General features: G+C 35.3%; 1 protein-coding gene across 3 annotated transcripts in view; it reads right to left on the bottom strand.

The window, feature by feature from the left end:
* The window catches only part of ROCK1 (Rho associated coiled-coil containing protein kinase 1), a 163,433-nt gene that overhangs the window by 73,808 nt on the left and 71,111 nt on the right, over positions 1-18,514 (bottom strand). For all 3 annotated transcript variants that reach the window (XR_010343642.1, XM_012445002.2, XM_012445003.3), the window contains exons 9-10: positions 15,927-16,018; positions 1,359-1,518 (exon numbers count right to left, since the gene is read on the bottom strand). Coding sequence is in view for 2 of the 3 variants with exons in the window: in XM_012445002.2 (XP_012300425.2) it covers positions 1,359-1,518; positions 15,927-16,018 (252 nt within the window). In the remaining variant the exon portion in view is untranslated. The remainder of the gene's footprint in view (positions 1-1,358; positions 1,519-15,926; positions 16,019-18,514) is intronic.

The following is an 18,514-nucleotide window of genomic DNA, read 5'->3' as shown; positions in this document are numbered from 1 at the left end:
TGCGCCACCATGCCCAGCTAATTTTTCTATTTTTAGTAGAGATGGGGTTTCACCACACTGGCCAGGCAAGTCACGAACTCTTGACCACAAGTGACCTGCCTGCCTCAGCCTCCCAAACGGTTGGGATTACAGGTGTGAGCCACCGTGCCCAGCCAAGATTTTTACTATGTAGCTCTTATCAACCTACATTGTACAATTTATCCATTTCTCACCAAGACGGGAGTATCTCAAGAGAAGGTACTGTATCTTATTCATCCTTCTCCATGCAATTTGGTGCTTAGTACATACCTGACAAACAATAAGTTATCAAAGTTATCTGTGGAATAAATGAATGCTCGGCACACTAAAATAATGTTAGATGTTTAATTTAAATCTCAAGTACATTAGAGTAAAGCTAACATGAACTCACACTAATGGTAATAATAGTTAACACTGAGTGCTTACACCATGCAAAGCACTGTTCTAAGTGCCGTACTGTTTTAATTTACTTAACCCTTACAATAAGCCTATAAGTAGGCAAGTAGTATTATTTTTATTATCATCATCCCTATTTTTGAGGAAATGGAGGCATAAAAGGCCAAAGTTATTTGTCTAAGGTCACAGTGAAGGGAGGTAATATTACATATTATAACACATGGTCAATTACATGAATTCGGGGAGGAATCACTTAATTTTTAAAGAGCCAAAAATTGATAGCATCAATATGGTGATGATAATGCTAAAAAAGTCTACATGTTGGCCAGTGGCGGTGGCTCACGCCTGAAGTCACAGCACTTTGGGAGGCCGAGGCAGGCAGATCACGAGGTCAGGAGTTTGAGACCAGCCTGGCCAACATGGTGAAACCCCGTTTCCACTAAAAATACAAAATTTAGGCAGGTGTGGTGGTAGGCGCCTATAATCCCAGCTACTTCGGAGGCTGAGGAAGGAGAATTGCTTGAACTCAGGAGGTGGAGGTTGCAATGAGCAAAGATCATGCCACCACACTCCAGCCTGGGTGACAGAGCAAGACTCTGTCACAGGAAAAAAAAAAAAAAAAAGTCTACATGTTGTTTCAAAATGTATTATAAGTCTATAGATCAAAGTATCAGTATTTATAGCATCTTTTGACCCATTAATTGTTGTAACTTGAGGATATACAACATAACATTTAGCAAAAAATTTTTGAAAACCAATGTCATGAACATGGATGAGTCCAAAAGAAATTAAATATGAAATACTGGAAATATCATGCACCACTGAAAAATTACATAATAAGGTATATCTTTATATACCATTAAATCTACTTTAAAAATGATTTTTAGATATTCCTAAGAACAAAATCAGCATTTACTCCTACAATCACTGTTTGGCATACTTACCTACGACTGCTATAATACGTAAATCCTACAAAAGGTAGTTGATTGCCAACAAAAGCTTTAGGAATAGGGAATGTTTCTTCTTCTCCTTTATCTTCTTCCAAGTCATCAAAATTACTAGTATCAATGTCACTACTTAAATCAGGTACAACTGGTGCTACAGCTAAAAACAAAAACGAAATTAGTAGTTCATTTCAAATTTAAAATACAAGTAAAGTGAAGCAGATTCCATACCAGCTACTGATGGTTTCTCTCTTGTAAAAGCCTGCAATTCCACCTGGGTTGAATCCTATTATACTAAGCTTTATCAGGATTAAAAAATCAACTAATAATTGATCATTATGTAGTTTTATGAAACAATTATCTTCAAAGTCACCTATAATTATCTATACCTTGGGTTTAACTTGAATATTAAAAATTAAGTATTACTAAGGTTTGTTTTAGAATGTACCAAGGTATAAAATACACAAAAGCATTTGGGACTACAGAAAAGACTTTCAGAAACTAAAGCATAACAAACCATACTTGAAAAAGTTGTTTAGTTTTAAACATAGTATTTTTTGATTAATCTGCCTTATAGTAAACCAGAACTTAAGGTTACTTCTTAGCTTCCTGGACATAACAATTTCATACTGAAATATTTTTACTCGCTCCGAATCTGGATGATCAATACTCCTCTCTCCAACCCCAATATCTCCAAAAGGTTAAGCCACAGGAGCAATGGATTTGGAATTGTATTTTCAGACTAGCTATCTCTAGAATCAAGTGACTAAGACAAATGCAGTGAGGCATTTATGATATCACTGTTAATAAAAAAGGGCAGCAATTAAAAAAATGGACATAACATCTTCAAGAATTATAAATTTGATGTGGACCAAGTCTTACATATACTTAATAATATAAAACCATATGTGACAATGTTTAAATATTTATAATATAGGAGAAAATACCATATATAACCAATACTACTGACATCTATTTTTGGAGCTTGAATGTTACAAAGGGTATATCTAAGAATAAATTCTAAAATAAAATTTTAAGAAAATTTAGTTTTTAGCTTAAAGATACTTCAGTATAATAAAACATCCCTGAATTACGATCATCAAAATATTAAAAAATTATTTTAGGTACAATAATCTCACGTTCTTTTAGAGAAAATGAATCACTTTTCTTTTAAATCATCTGGGTATTTCAGGCAAGAAATACCTATTGTTGTGCTATCTGAGACAGAGTAAACTAATATTCAGGGAACGAAACAACACATTTAGCCCACTGAAGCTGTAATACTAACAAACAGTAACACAAGAGTGAGATTAGGGCTTTTCCACCATTCACTTTCCTTAATGGCCAAGAGAACTGCCTGACTAGACAATGCTAGCTTTCTAATAACTTCCTAATTTGTAAAATGAGGGGAGAACACCAAATGGTTGCTGCCCGTTGGGAAATACATAAGTTAATTAAGGTCTTGGCAAAAATTTTATGTTAAAAGAGTGATCTCAATCAAAGACACCTTTGCCTGTTGGAGAGCGTTCAGCAACATCTGGGCACATATTTTGGTTGTCATTAATGGGAAAAAAGGTGTTACTAGGACATAATCAGTAGAGTCATGGGATGCCACTAAACATCCTTAATGTTTAGAATAATCCCCACAAAAAGAGTTATCTAGTCAACTGCTGGGGCTCAGAAAACCTGCTTTAAAATTATATCATAATGATTTTAAAGAGAAGCAGAATAAGTGTGCTGCATTTTCTCTTGCTGTTTCTGATGGATCTACTCTTTTTATAAATGACACTATTTCACAGTAGTTCTAAAATGACAAAGTCTTATCTGTTTAAATTTTGAGATACAATTGGGAAACATATTGGAAGAGTTATAAAAGTAATTATTTCTGGTTCTAAATTAAGATGCTTAGGCTTTTCATAATGCCATATAAACACTTCGGAACTAATAAGGATAAAGATAATTTTACTGAATAAACATCAGTATATAAAATACTTAATTTAAAATTTTGCTTTCATTAAATAACTGTTAATCCAGGAATCATATTCCATAAAAAAGAATTCAGCAGCTGTTGTTAAAAACGGCAGAGTAGAGAACTCAAAGAAATCATACTTCCACTGAAGCAACCACTGAGCTGGCAAAAACTACCAGAGCAACTTTCTAAGAACTCTGGAATCTAATAAAAAACTAATAACAAACAGGCAGTGCTTAATAAGAAAGAGGCTACAAAAATTTGGCATTTAAGGAAATCTCTGTCACTGGCTGAGATAATGAAATGGAGATTTCAGTGAATACACATGACAAGAAATACAGACTGTGCAAAAATAGTTTGGAAAAGTCACTAAACAAATGAATGACTGCAGCCCACAACAAGCAACAACAGCAAGTACTGGGGGAAAGAGGAAGAATCTGATTTCCAGAGTTACAACACTATAATATCCAAAATGTCTCTCTTAGAAGGATGTAGCTGCTTTAAAACAATGTCCAGTTTACAACAAAAACTTACAAAGCATGTAAAGAAACAAGAAAGTATAGGTCATTCACAGGGAATATAGAAAATTATAGAAACCACCACTGAGGAAACCAAGACATTAGATTTACTCAACAAAATCTTAAAATAAACTCTCTTAAATATGTTCTAAAAGTGAATGAACATTATGGACAAAGTACCAAGAAGATGATGTTTTAACAAAGAAAAAATATCATGAAAGAGATCGAAAATAGAACCAAATAGAAATTCTAGCACTGAAAAGTACAATAGCGGAAGTTAAAATTTCACTAGAAAGCTTCAACAGAAGATCTGAATAGGCAGAGGAAAAAAAGTCAGTGAACTTGAAGATAGGACAACTGAAATTATCAAGTGTGAGGAACAGAATGAAAAAGTAAACAGAGACTAAGGAAACTGTGCGACACCATCAATCAGACCAGCACATAACATTATGAGAGTTTCAGAAGGAGAGAAAGGGGCAGAAAGACTATTTGAAGAAATAATGGCCAAGTCTTTCCAAATTTGATAAAATATATAAATCTACACATCCAAGAAGATGAATACCAGCTATGAAAAACTCCAAGAACTCCACATGAAGACACATCATAATCACATGCCATAATCACACTGTCTTAACTCAAAGCCACATGAAGAAAAAAAGATTATCAGTAAAGGTAACTGTAAATAAAAGCAGGATTTGTATGCTACTCAAAGTAAACTGATATCAATTCAACCTAGATTGTTATCAATTTAGGATGTTAGGTGTAACTTCACGTTAACTAATAAGAAAATGACTGAAGAAAAAATACAGAAAAGGAAAAGAAGAAGGAATTAAAATAGCCATACTGGGGGGAGAAAAGACAAAACACAAAAGAAAGCAATTATGTATTTAGCTGAGGACCAAAAAGAAAATATATGACATATAGAAAACAAATAGGAAGATGACAGAAGTCTTTTCTTAAAGTGAACACTTTCACTTTACATTTAAATGGATTAAATTCACCAATCAAAAGGCGGAGATGGGCAGAATACAATAAAAAATGATTCAACTATATGCTGTCTATAGAGACTCGTCTTAGATCCACAGACATAGGCTAAAAGGTTACTTGAGGCCGGGCGCAGTGGCTCACGCCTGTAATCCCAGCACTTTGGGAGGCTGAGGCAGGCGGATCACAAGGTCAAGATGAGATGGAGACTATCTTGGCCAACATGGTAAAACCTCATCTCTACTAAAAATACAAAAATTAGCCAGGCGTGGTGGCATGCGCCTGTGGTCCCAGCCACTTGGGAGGCTGAGGCGGAAGAATCACTAGAACGCAGGAGGTGGAGGGGAGGTCGCAGTGAGCAGAGATTGCACCACTGCACTCCAGCTTGGCGACAGAGCAAGACTCCATCTCAAAAAAAAAAAAAAAAAAGGTTACTTGACCTGCATCCACAGTTTAGAAGTAACAGAGGGAAAAAGATATTCTATGCAAAAGGGAGCTAAAGTGGCTACATTAATATCAGACAAATAGAATTTAAATAAAAAACTGTCATGAGGCAAAGAAGGACACTGCATATTAATTATATTGATAAAAGGCTCTATCCATTAAGAAAATATAATGATTATAAAAATGTATGCATCTAACACAGCCCCAAAATTTAAGCAAAAATAGACAGGAACGCAGGGAGAAATGTTCTAAAATAATAGTTTGATATGGTTTTATAGCTTGTCCCTATAAATGTCATGTTGAAAAGTAATCCCCAATGTTGGGGGTGGGGCCTGGTAGGATGTGACTGGATCACAAAAGAGGTTTTCTCAGGAATGGTTTAGCACCATCCTGTTGGTACTGTCCTCAAGACAGAAAATGAGTTATTGCCAGATCGAGTTGTTTAAAAACATGCGTGGCATCTTCCCCCTCACTCTCTTGCTCCTGCTCTAGCCATGTGACATGTCTGTTCTCGCTTTGACTTCTGCAACGGGTAAAAGATCCCTGAGGTCTCTCCAGAAGCTGAGAAGATGCCAGCACTATGCTTGTACAGCCTGCAGAACCATGAGCCAGTTAAAACTCTTTTCTTTATAAATTACCAGTCTCAGGTAATCCTTTACAGCAATGCAAAAATGGCTTAACACAAGTTGGTGTCTTCAATAATAACCCACTTCCAATAATGGATAGAACATATAAATAGAAGATCAATAAGAAAACAGATGATCTGAACAACTTCACAAACCAACTAGATATTACAAGTATGTATAGAACACTCAACAACAACAGAATACACATTCTTCTCAAGGGTAATGAGCCATTCTCCAAGAGAGATTATATGTTGGGGCAAATAACAAGTCTTTAAAAAGTTTTAAAACATTGAAATCATACAAAGTGTCTTCTCTAACAACAAGGGAATGAACCAAGAAGTCAATAATAGAAAGAAAACTGAAAGTTTCACAAATATATGGAAATTAAACAAAACACTCTTAAATCACCAGTGAGTGAAAAAAACAATCACCGGAAGACTAAACACTTTGAAACAAATAAAAATGGGAAGACTAAATACTCTGAGACAAATAAAAATGAACATAACATACCAAAATATATGGGATTCAATGAAAGGAGTGCTCAGGTGGAAATTTTACCCATAAATGTCTATTACACTAAAAACCAAAGATCTCAAACCAATAACCCAATTTGACACTATAAGGAACTATAAAAAGAAAAGCAAATTAAACCAAGAGCTAGCAAAAGGAAAGAAAGAATACAGATTGGAGTGCATATAAATAAAATTGAGAATAGAAAATCAATAATGCAAATTAACAAAACTAAAAATTAGTTCTTTAAAAAGATTAACAAAATTGACAAACCTGTTACTGAACTAAGAGGGAATAAAAACCCAGAAGACACAAACAACTAAAATGAAAAATGAAAGTAGGGGTATAAATACCAACCATACAGAAGTAAAAATAAAATACACTGCCTAATTGTACAGTGACAATTTTTTTGTTTTTGAGACAGAGTCTCACTCAGCCTCTAGAGTAGCTGGGAGAACAGGCATATACCACCACTCCCCACTAGCTTTTTTTTTTTTTTTTTTTTTTTTTTTGAGACAAGGTTTTGCCATGCTGACCAGGCTGGTCTCAAACTCCTGGCCTCAAGTGAGCCACCTACCTCGGCCTCCCAAAGTGTAGGGATTACAGGTGTGAGCCACCACACCCGGCCTACGGTAACAAATTAGATAACTTAGATGAAATAGAGAAATTCCTAGAAATCACAGACTGCCAAATTTATTTTAAAAGAAAGAAAGAATCAAAACAGGGACAGTCATAGTGACTCAGCCCTGTAACCCCAGCACTTTGGAAGGCCAAGGGAGGGTGGCTTGAAACCAGGAGTTTAAACCAGTCTGGGCAATATAGCAAGACCCCATCTCTACACAAAATAAAAAGAAAATTAGCCAGGTATGGTGACACATAGCTGTGGTCCTAGCTACTCGAGAGGCTGAAGCAGGAGGATCGCTTGAGTCTAAGAGTCCAATGATACAGTGAGCTAAGATTGTGGCACTGCATTCCAGCCTCGGCAACAGAGCAAGATCTTGTCTCTATTTAAAAAATAAAATAAAATGAAGGAAAAATACTCCACATGATCATTTCAGTTGTCACACAAAAAGCATTTGACAAACACCACACCCTTTAATGACTGAAAACACTTGGCCAACAAGGAATAGAGAGGAACTTCCTTAATATGATAAATGGTATTAATGAAAATCCCTCAGCTAACATCATACTCAGGGTGAAAGACTAAAAGCTTCCCCCTATGATCAGGAACAGACAAGGTGCCTACTTTTGCCACTGCTGTATTGGAAGCTCTAGACTGAGTAATTAGGCAAGAATAAGATAAATAAAAGGCATATGAAAAGGAAAAAGTAAAACCATCTCTATTTGTAGATGACATGATCCTATCATAGAAAATCCTAAAGAAACCACAAAAGAAATATATTAGAGGTAACAGACAAATCAACAAAACTGCAGGTTACAAGATCAGAAATAAAAGTTGTATTTCTATATACTAGCAATAAACAATATGAAAAGAAAATTAAAGGAACATTTCCATTTAAAATAACATCAAAAAGAAATACCTAGGAATAAATTTAACCAAGGAGGTGTAAGACTTATGCACCAAAAACTTAACAACATTGCTGAAATTAAGGAAGGCTTAAATAAATGAGGAGACATCCTGTGTTCATGTACTAGAAAAGTTAATATTGTCAAGATGGTAACGCTACCCAAAGTAATTTAAAGATTCAGTGCAATCTCTACCAAAATCCCAATGTCCTTTTAGGCAAAGATGTAAAAAACCATTCTAAAAGTCACATGAAATCTCAAGAGATCCCAAATAGTCAAAACAATTTTGAAAAAGAACGAAGTTGAGAGAGAGATCCAAGATGGCTGATGATTAGCAGCTCGGGCACGTACCTCCCAGTGAAAGCGCGAAGAACGAGAGGACGCCACACTTTCAGACGAATATTAGTTGCTCACGGACCACGAGATTCCCAGTGGAGGAGCTCCACGGGTCGCCAGGGCGACTCTTGTGGCCGGCGTGGCGGTTTTGCTGGTGCCTTAGCACGCCAGTTCTTGGTGCAGAGTCCGGATATTCCCGGGCAGAAAAGCACCATCAATCTTAACACCGCTCTTTTGGCCGGCTCAGTGGATTGCTCAGATTTCGGCGCAGGGAATCAACAAGTTGGACGTCAGAGACCCAGTTAGAAAGTCGGTAATTATAAAGACGACAGACGGACAAATATATAATGAAGGGAAGAAACCAGCGTAAAAAGGTAGAGAATACTCAAAATCAGAATGCCTCTCCCTCTACAGGGGATTGCAATTCCTCATCAGTAACGGAACAAGGCTTAATAGATTACACCGGTATTCCAATAACAGAAGCAGGTTTCCAAACGTGGGTGATAAGAAACTTCTGTGAATTAAAAGAACTTATTCTAACCCAATGCAAAGAAACTAAGAACCTTGAAAAAAGGTTTAACGAAATGTTAACGAGAATGGACAATTTAGAGAAGAATATAAGTGAATTGATGGAGCTGAAAAACACAATACGAGAACTTCGCGAAGCATGCACAAGTTTAAACAGTCGAATTGATCAAGCAGAAGGAAGGATATCAGAAGTCGAGGACCAGCTCAGTGAAATGAAACGAGAAGACAAGAATGCAGAAAAAAGGATGAAAAGGAATGAGCAAAGTCTCCAGGAAATATGGGACTATGTGAAAAGACCTAATTTACGTTTGATAGGTGTACCTGAATGTGACGAAGAGAATGAATCCAAGTTGGAAAATACTCTTCAGGATATCATTCAGGAAAACTTTCCCAACCTGGCAAGGCAGGGTAATATTCAACTCCAGGTAATACAGAGAACACCACAAAGATATTCTTCAAGAAGACCAACCCCAAGGCACATAATTGCCAGATTTATTAGGGTTGAAATGAAGGAGAAAATACTAAGGGCAGCTAGAGAGAAAGTTCAGGTTACCCATAAAGGGAAACCTATCAGACTTACAGCAGATCTCTCAGCAGAAACCCTACAAGCCAGAAAAGAGTGGGGACCAATATTTAACATCCTTAAAGAAAAGAACTTTCAACCCAGAATTTCCTATCCAGCCAAACTAAGCTTTATGTGCGAAGGAAAAATTAAATCTTTTGCGAACAAACAAGTACTTAGAGAGTTCACCACCACCAGGCCTGCTTTACAAGAGCTTCTGAAAGAAGCACTATACATATAAAGGAACAACCAATATCAGCCTTTCCAAAAATATATCAAAAAGCAAAGAACTTTAACACACACAAAAAAAAATTCACATCAACTAATGGGCAAAACAGCCAGCTAGCATCAAATGCTGGTATTAAACTTACATATATTTTAATTGGATAAAAAGCCAAAACCCATCGGTATGCTGCATCCGGGCCCATCTTACATGAAACAATACACAAAGACTCAGAGAGAAGGAGGAAGATTTACCAATTGAACAGAGAGTAAAAATAAACTAATAAACAAAAAGCAGCAGATGCAATTCTCACCTCTGATAAAGTAGACTTTAAAGCAACAAAGATCAAAAGAGGCGAGGAATGACATTACATAATGGCAAAAGGATCAATGCAACAAGAAGAGCTAACGATTCTATAGATCAACGAGATAGAAAATTAACAAGGATATTCAGAACTTGAACTCAGACCCGGAACAAGTAAACTTAATAAATATTTATAGTACTCTCCACTTCAAATACACAAAACATACATTACCACCTCACACCTATTCCAAAGGTGACTATATAATTGGAAGTAAATCACTCCTCAGTAATCGCATAGCATTTCATAGGTTTAAATTAAATATTGGTTGGCTGTTTGTTTGTTATCTTCTTCCCTTACTCCTTCCTGATTACATCATTAAGTATAATTATCAGTATAAAAGAGGTTTTCAATACCCATTACTAAATTGCATTCTAGCCTGGGCAAGAAAGCAATACTCCCATTCTCTCTCCCTCTTTCTTTTCCTTCTCCCTCCTCCCCATTCTCTCTCTCTCTTTCTCTTCCTTTTTTCTCCTTCCTATTCTCTCTCTCTCTTTCTCTAAAAAAAAAAAAAAAAAAAAAAAAAAAAAAAAAAAAAAAAAAAAAAAAAAAACTTAAAAGATATCCACAAAGAACTTCTCTACACTTACTTTTAAATTTCTTGGCTTCCCAAAAAAAAAAAAAAAAAAAAAAAAAGAAAAAGAACGAAGTTGAAAGACTCACATTTCCAGATTTCAAAACTTACTACAAAGCTGCCATAGTCATAACAGTGTGGTACCAACATAAAGACAAACATATACAGATCAATGGAATACAACAAAGAACACGCAAATAAACCCTCATGTATATGGTCTAATGATTGACAAAAGGGGCCACCACCTTTCAATACAGGGAAAGGAGAGTCCTTTTAACACATAGCGTTGGGCAAACTGGATATTCACATACAAAAAAAGTAAATTGGACCCTTACTACACACCATATAAAAAAATTAACTCACAATGAGTCAAAGACCTACACATAACCAGCTGAAACTATAAAATTTGTAGAAAACATAGGTAAGATATTTAATGACACTGGATTTGGCAATGATTTCTTAAATATGAAACTAAAACTATAAGCAACAAAAGCATAAACCAGATTTCACCAAAATTAAAAATTTTGTGCATGAAAGCACTATTAACAGAGTGTAGAGAATAGGAGAAAATATCTGATAAGAGATTAATATCCAAAATTTTTAAAAAACTCCTACAACTCAACAGCAACAAAAAAACAAACCACCAAATTTTAAAATGGGCAAAGGACTTGAACAGAAATTTTTCAAGAGGAGATATATGAATGGCAAATAAGCACATGACAAGATGTTTACCATTCTTAGTCATTAGGGAAATGCAAATGAAAACCACAATGAGATACCACTTTACAACCATTAGGATGACTACTATTTAAAACACACACACACACACACACAAACACACACACAAAAGAACAAGTGTTGAAGATGTGGAGAAGTAGACCCATGTCCACTGCTGTTGGGAATGTGAAATGGTGCAAATTAAGTGGATATTATTATGGTGTTTCTTCAGAAAAATTAAACATATGGTTAAGTGTGGTGGCTCACACCTACAATCTCTGCACTTTGGGACGCTGAGGCAGGAGGATCTCTTGAGCCCTGGAGGTTGAGACGAGCCTGGTCAACACAGCAAGGCCCTGTCTCTACAAAACTAACTAATTATCATATGACTTAGCCATTCCACTTATAGGTATATACCCAAATGAAAGGAAAACAGGGATATTACAGAAACACCCATTTATATAACATTCATATGGATATAAAATATCCATAATATAATACGGAAAGCAGATATTTGTATACTACTGTTTGTTATTCACAACAGCTAAAAGGGAGAACAATCTTAAGTGTGTAGTAATGGATAAATGGATAAACAAAATACAGTATATCCATACAATGAAATATTATGATACATGCTATGATGCAAATGAACCTTGAAGACACTGTGCTAAGCGAAATAAACCAGTCACAAAAAGACAAATACTACAGTAATTTAAATGAAACACCCTGAGTAGTCTAATTCATAGAGATAGAAAGTAGAAGAGTGATTACTATGAGTTGAGGGGAGAGAGAAACGGAGAGTTTTTCTGTTTGTTTTTTGTTTTTGAGACGGAGTCTCGCTCTATCACCAGGCTGGAGTGCAGTGGCGTGATCTCGGCTCACTGCAACCTCCGCGTCCTGGATGCTAGTGATTCTCCTGCCTCAGCCTCACGAGTAGGTTGGACTACAACCAGGCACTGCCACGTCTGGCTAATTTTTGTATTTTTAGTAGAGGCTAGGTTTCACCATATTGGCCAGGCTGGTCTCAAACTCCTGACCTCGTGATCTGCCCACCTTGGCCTCCCAAAGTGCTGGGATTACAGACATGAGCCAAGGAGCCCAGCTGAGAGTTACTGTTTAACTAAAAGAGTTTTAGTTTAGGATGACAGAAAAGCTCTGGACACAAATAGTAGTGGTAATGGTTTTAAGACAATGTGAATGTACTTAATGCCACTGCATTGTACAGTTAAAAACATCTAACATGGGGAATTTTATCTCATGCATACTTTGCCACAATATAAAGAGATAATTTATTTTTTTAAATCCATTATAATGTCGAGAAAGTCTAAACTCCTAGGTAAAAGAGCCCTGAAACTTGCTAGGCCCTAAGTTCTTTATTTACAAAGCCCACAATGATCATCTCTCCCATAAGAATATAAAATTCAAACAGAGAGGGTACTAGTCTTGATTAACTCACAGAATCTAGAATAATATATGTGTGTGTATACAATGAGTTTTGAGCCAGCATAAGTATTACGACTGTTAGCATCTTGTGTGTTCCCCACAAGCTATCAGTGGATTAAGTAATGCCAATATCTTATTTCAGATGAAATAATAAATGGCAAAGTGTTTTGCAGGTTACTACATATTTAATGTAGTATTATTAATTTTTCTAAAGAAACAGTTATTATTCTGTTGCCCAGGCTGGAATGCAGTAGCATGATCCTAGCTCACTGCAGCCTTGAACTCCTGGGCTCAAGTGATTCTTTTACCTCAGCCTCCTGAGTAGTTGAAACACAGGTGCGTGCCATCACACCTGGCTAATTTTTTAATTTTTTGTAGAGATGGGTCTCGCTACATTACCCAGGCTGGTCTCAAACTCCTGGCCTTAAGAGATCCTCCCACCTTGGCCTCCCAAAATGCTGAGATGACAAGCATGAGCCACTGTGCCTGGCCCTATTCATTATTAATTATTATTAATAATAGGTTATTAAATATGTGGTAACTTGCAAAATCCTTTGCCATTTATTTCATTTGAAATTATTAATACTACGTTAAATACTAAATAAAACAGTATTATTAATAGTGTATTCTAAATATGTAATAAATATTATCATTTTCTTTTTCCCCAAATTTAACTGCAAACAATTGCCAATTCCTTCCATTTTTGATCTATACAATATTAAACAGGTGAAGATTTTTAAACTGTACATGGTATTTCAAAGATTAAAGGCTTTGGAGTCAAAAGACTTAGATCTGAATCTTGACATTGTTATTTGCTTGCAGTTATGACATGTAGTAAGTTATTTGGGTCTTTTCATTTCTTTTGTCTTTCTTCTATCTTTAATCTTACTCATGTCACTCCTTCAGTTTTACCTCAAATTAGTGGAAAAATAGTGTTTCAATCTTACTACTTTGTGCCTCTGAATTAAGGGTGAACAAGACCAGGAAGCTCATGGAAATTCTGCCAAAAATCAAGCTATTCTGTATCCTGCTCCCACACCACCAAGGAACACAAGGTGAAGATTAATTGCCATTCCAACGTGGAGACATTTAAGTGGTAAAAATACCTAAAAAAAAAACTATTAGAAAGCAGTTTTGCCAAAGAAAATGGAAAGTCAAAAAAGAAAAAAAAAACATTAAAAGGAATTATAACTGTTATATAATTTTTAAAAATTTAGCAGGTCAACGAGGTCAGTTCAGAATAAAAGAATTCTTGGTATTTTAGGGGTGGGAAGTAAAGAAGGGGTAGGAAGAGGGGAAGGCAAGAAAAGAACAATAAGTTCTACAGACTTCAATTTTTCTCTCTTTGCTTTTTCCAATAACCACAAAGCAGGGCTTCTTAGAATTAGGAAAAACTACCAAAATGCTTTTAAGTATGTTAAATTTAACTACACCATAATAAAACCATAGATAACAACCCAGATCTTAAGCAGTTTTATGAAAGAGGTACAGCAATATAATACAATGCCACTGATCTGGACTTCCTAATTCCACAAGACTATGAGCTCCAGAAGGGAGAAAGAAAACTTTTGTTGGTTTGATCACTGCTGTTTTCCCAGTGTCTGAAATTGAACAGTCCTCAATATATAACAGGTGTTCAATAAATAATTGTTGACTAAATTACCTCCTCTTCGAAGTGATCAGTTTTTCAATACATAAAAAGAAAACTATCCTTATTACTTTTGAGGGTGATTCATTGTATGGTTATTCTATAGTTATTTATGCACTGCTTAACTTTGAAAAAGAATTTAAAGCAATACGAAATATTATTTTGTATTTTCTTCAGTCCCCTTCAAAGTTTTATTCAGATTTATAATAATATTTGTATGTCTTCAGCCTTCTTAAACTTTACTAAGAGGAAAACTTGAATAAAAACACAAAAAGTATTTCAATGTAACCATTTCTCACTCCTTGCTCATCTCTTTGTCATGCAACAATTTCACTTGTAGCATGAAGATAATAATTATGTCACATTTAATTCTGAAGAGGAGGAAGTTCCTTATTTCCTAGTGTATAACTGTTAATTAATAAAACTCTCCCAAGGTCAAGCTGCTCTTGCAGCTTCTCAGACAGCTGGTTATTCAATTATGTTCTCTGTTGTATAATTTCTTAATTTCCAAAGAATTTATTTCCCCTTTCTCCTTCTTAGATAGCTTTATAGCTTAGCACAATGCAAGTACTGTGCTATAGTACCTGAAGGCAATACAACTGTTCTTTTAAAATATTTGATAACTAGAATGCTTCACTAATATTAGCAAACCTACATGACTTATTTCATCAGAATTAACAAGATTTCCATCCCTCCGGAAAGTACTATCCTTCATTGTCTCAACTAGATAGGCGGTCCTTAGGACAAATAACTAATTTGTAACTTTCTACAACTAGGTAGCTAAGTTCATTTCCATTGTTCCTGTTCACTGCTATTGCTATGGCAGCAAGTTAGGGGCTGGGATACATTATCCTTCCTCTGATAATTAAACAAGAAAAAAAAAATTCTTTAGACTTCAGCAGGGGAAAGATTAATTCTTTACCTCCCAAATCCATAAAGATGGTGAGAACCTCTGGTGCCATGATAATTTTGATTCAGCTATGCTGTATAGAGTTTTCTGTGAATCATCTTATAATTTTAACTTTAAAAAAATAAGAAAATGTTCTAAACTGACTGAAAATTAGCTTCTTACACAATATGTTTTGTTCTGAATTGCAAGCTGCAAAAGCCTGATAGAATCAAGTATATCACAATATCCTATAAACGTATAAATAAAATTAAATTGAATTCTGACATTTACTAATAATAGAACCTTCTTATATTTTGGGTTTTAATAAAAACAAGAGAGTAACTTATCTTCTCACAAAAATGTATATTTTAATCTCATTACCTACTACTTATTAACCACTTCCATAATAAGATAACTAAAGCCTAAAATAAAGAGCAATTCAACAAAGATAAAATGTAAAATTATGACGGGTGAGTCTAAATCCATTACATTTATATTTCATCTTGGTATCCTGCATTAGACATAAGAGGAGTAACAATACAATCTGCCCAATATTATCAAATTAATAGGTTAGGACAATTCCTATATAGTATTTTGTGTGCTTCTGATGAATATCAGAAGCACACAAATATTTGGCAACATAGTTTCAACAAACGATTACAACTACTTTCAAATATTCACTAAAATATGCGAGAAAAAAATAACTTACTGTCTCGAAGTGTTTCCCAAGCCCATTGGTCATTTTTGAAGAAGAGATGTCGTTTGATTTCTTCTACACCATTTCGCCCTAACCTCACTTCTCTGAATAGAGAGAAGGAGAAAAATAATTAATCATTTAGGATCTTATTATAACCTGTCCAGGTTTATTTGTGGGCAGAATATTAAATCTGTGCAGGATGACAAATACAGTTCTAAGGAAAAATGATATTATCAGCATAGTATCTGCGCACATAGAAAATACGTTAAAGATTGAGAATATTAAATAATTTTATTTATTTATTTATTTATTTATTTTATTTTTTAAAAAAGACAGGTTTTCACCATGTTGGTCAGGCTGGTCTTGAACTCCCAACCTCAGGTGATCCGCCTGCCTTGGCCTCCAAAGTGCTTGGATTACAGGCGTGAGCCACCACGCCCGGCCAAAAGAATTTTTTTTAAAAGAAAACTAAAGAAAGGCTGGGCACAGTGGCTCACCTTAGATCAGAAGTTTGAGACCAGCCTGGCCTACGTGGTGAAACCCCATCTCTACTAAAAATACAAAACTAGCCAGGTGTGGTGGAACATGCCTGTAGTCCCTGCTACTCCAGAGGCTAAGACAGGAGAATTGCTTGAATCTGGGAGGCAGAGGTTGCAGTGGGCTGAGATCACCCCACTGCACTCCAGCCTGGGTGAGGCAGAGCGAGACTCCATCTCCAAAAAAAAAAGAAAAAGAAAAAGAAAACTAAAGAATAACTACAAAAAACACCCACGAATTTTCTACTGACAACAAAAATCCAGATTCATCACCACCTTACTTAGTTAGCATAATCAATAAAGCACCATGTATTTTCTTGACAGTTATGTATGTGCATTTTCTTCTTACAGTGGTGAAGTTATGCTTTTCTTTCCCCAACCAAAACTTTACTTTGGCAGCAACACCAGATGCTACCAAAAACCTCCAGAAACACATTTAAAATTTTGAACTTTCAATTTATAATCTGTTAATTATTTCTAACAAATCAAAAGCCAATGACTACTAATTCTTGATACTGCCACAGAATTCAGAGCTTTCACTAGACAAGTTACCAATACCCGCCTCTTTTTTGGTGAGCAAAACGTTTTTTTAAAATGTGATTTTAGCTGAATTGGAAAAAGAAAGTCAGTACCTTTTTCACCCTAGTAGAGTGCTTATAAATAAATACTCTGAATTCTAAGTTTTTGCACAAGCTAAAAAATAAGTTGGTTTAGAGATGTGACAATTTCTCCAAGAAGCTTTCATGGACACTCAAACTGGATTAGAAAACCTCTCCATGGTTCTCTGGCACATGGTGCTTACCTCACAGTAATTAGTTGTTGGTACTATAAATGTCTGATTTGCTTATCTAACTTCCTCAAAGAACTATGAGGTATTTTGAGAAAAGCTCTGTATCTTGCTCACTACTATATGCCTAGCACCTAATACACAGTATAGTACAATTCTTTATATTAAAATGTAAAAATTGGCAGGGCATGATGGCTCACACCTGTAATTCCAGCATTTTGGGAGGCTGAGGTGGCAGATCATGAGGTCAGGAGCTCAAGATCAGCCTGGCCAACATAGTGAAATCCTGTCTCTACTAAAAATACAAAACTCATCCGGGCATGGTGGCTGGCACCTGTAGTCCCAGCTACTCAGGGGACTGAGGCAGAACAATCGCTTGAACCCGGGAGGCGGAGGTTGCAGTAAGCTGAGATCATGCCACTGCACTCCAGCCTGGGCAACAGAGCGAGACTCAGTCTCAATAAATAAATAAAATGTAAAAATTAGCCAGGCATGGGTGGCTTACGCTTATAATCCCAACACTTTGGAGGCTGAAGTGAGAGGATCGATTGAGCCCAGGAGTTTGAAATCAGCCTGGGCAACAGAGTAAAACCCTGTCTCTATTTAAAAAAAAAATAAACATCTGAAAAAACATACTTTAAATTCTAAAGGGCATAATGAAAAAAGACAAGCTAAAGCAAATCTCAAATTGAAACATATTTAAAAGTACTAGTCTCCCTAATATTTAACAATATATAATCATAAACATTAAGTATCATCTTACTAATTCATCTGGTTTACTTTCAAATTTCAAAAGTAAACCACAAAGGTATACATAATATGCCATTTTTCTTTCAAAAATGCAGACATATATAATTATTAAAATGCTTATTGAATCTGGACGATGGAACACCAACTATTATGTCTAGAAGAAAAAAGGTAGTATAGTTTTAAAAATGGCTTTATACTATTGACTCCTTCAACAAGCATATATCATACATCATCAAATCTAAAATGGTTTAAAGTATAAGGTATATCACCATTTTTATATCACTAGGAAAAAGAATGCTCTCAATTCATACTATTGACTGTGAGATGTGCTCTAATTTCAGAGATGTTAATATGTTTAAAATTTTTTTTTAATTTTAACATAAATGTTTTTTAAAAATATACCGTAATTTTTATAATTAACCAAGTTAAAAATTGAACAATAATAGAAAAAAGTCATCTAGTTTAGCCATCAACCAAGACTATATTGTAGTCACAATTTCTTAGGTATAAGTGAGTTGAGAGCCACA

This window comes from Aotus nancymaae, unplaced genomic scaffold (assembly GCF_030222135.1).
Source record: "Aotus nancymaae isolate 86718 unplaced genomic scaffold, 86718_ANA_hifiasm-v0.15.2.pri h1tg000020l, whole genome shotgun sequence".
In the NCBI taxonomy this organism is placed as follows: Eukaryota; Metazoa; Chordata; class Mammalia; order Primates; family Aotidae; genus Aotus; species Aotus nancymaae.
This window is presented reverse-complemented; position numbering and strand designations above follow the sequence as displayed.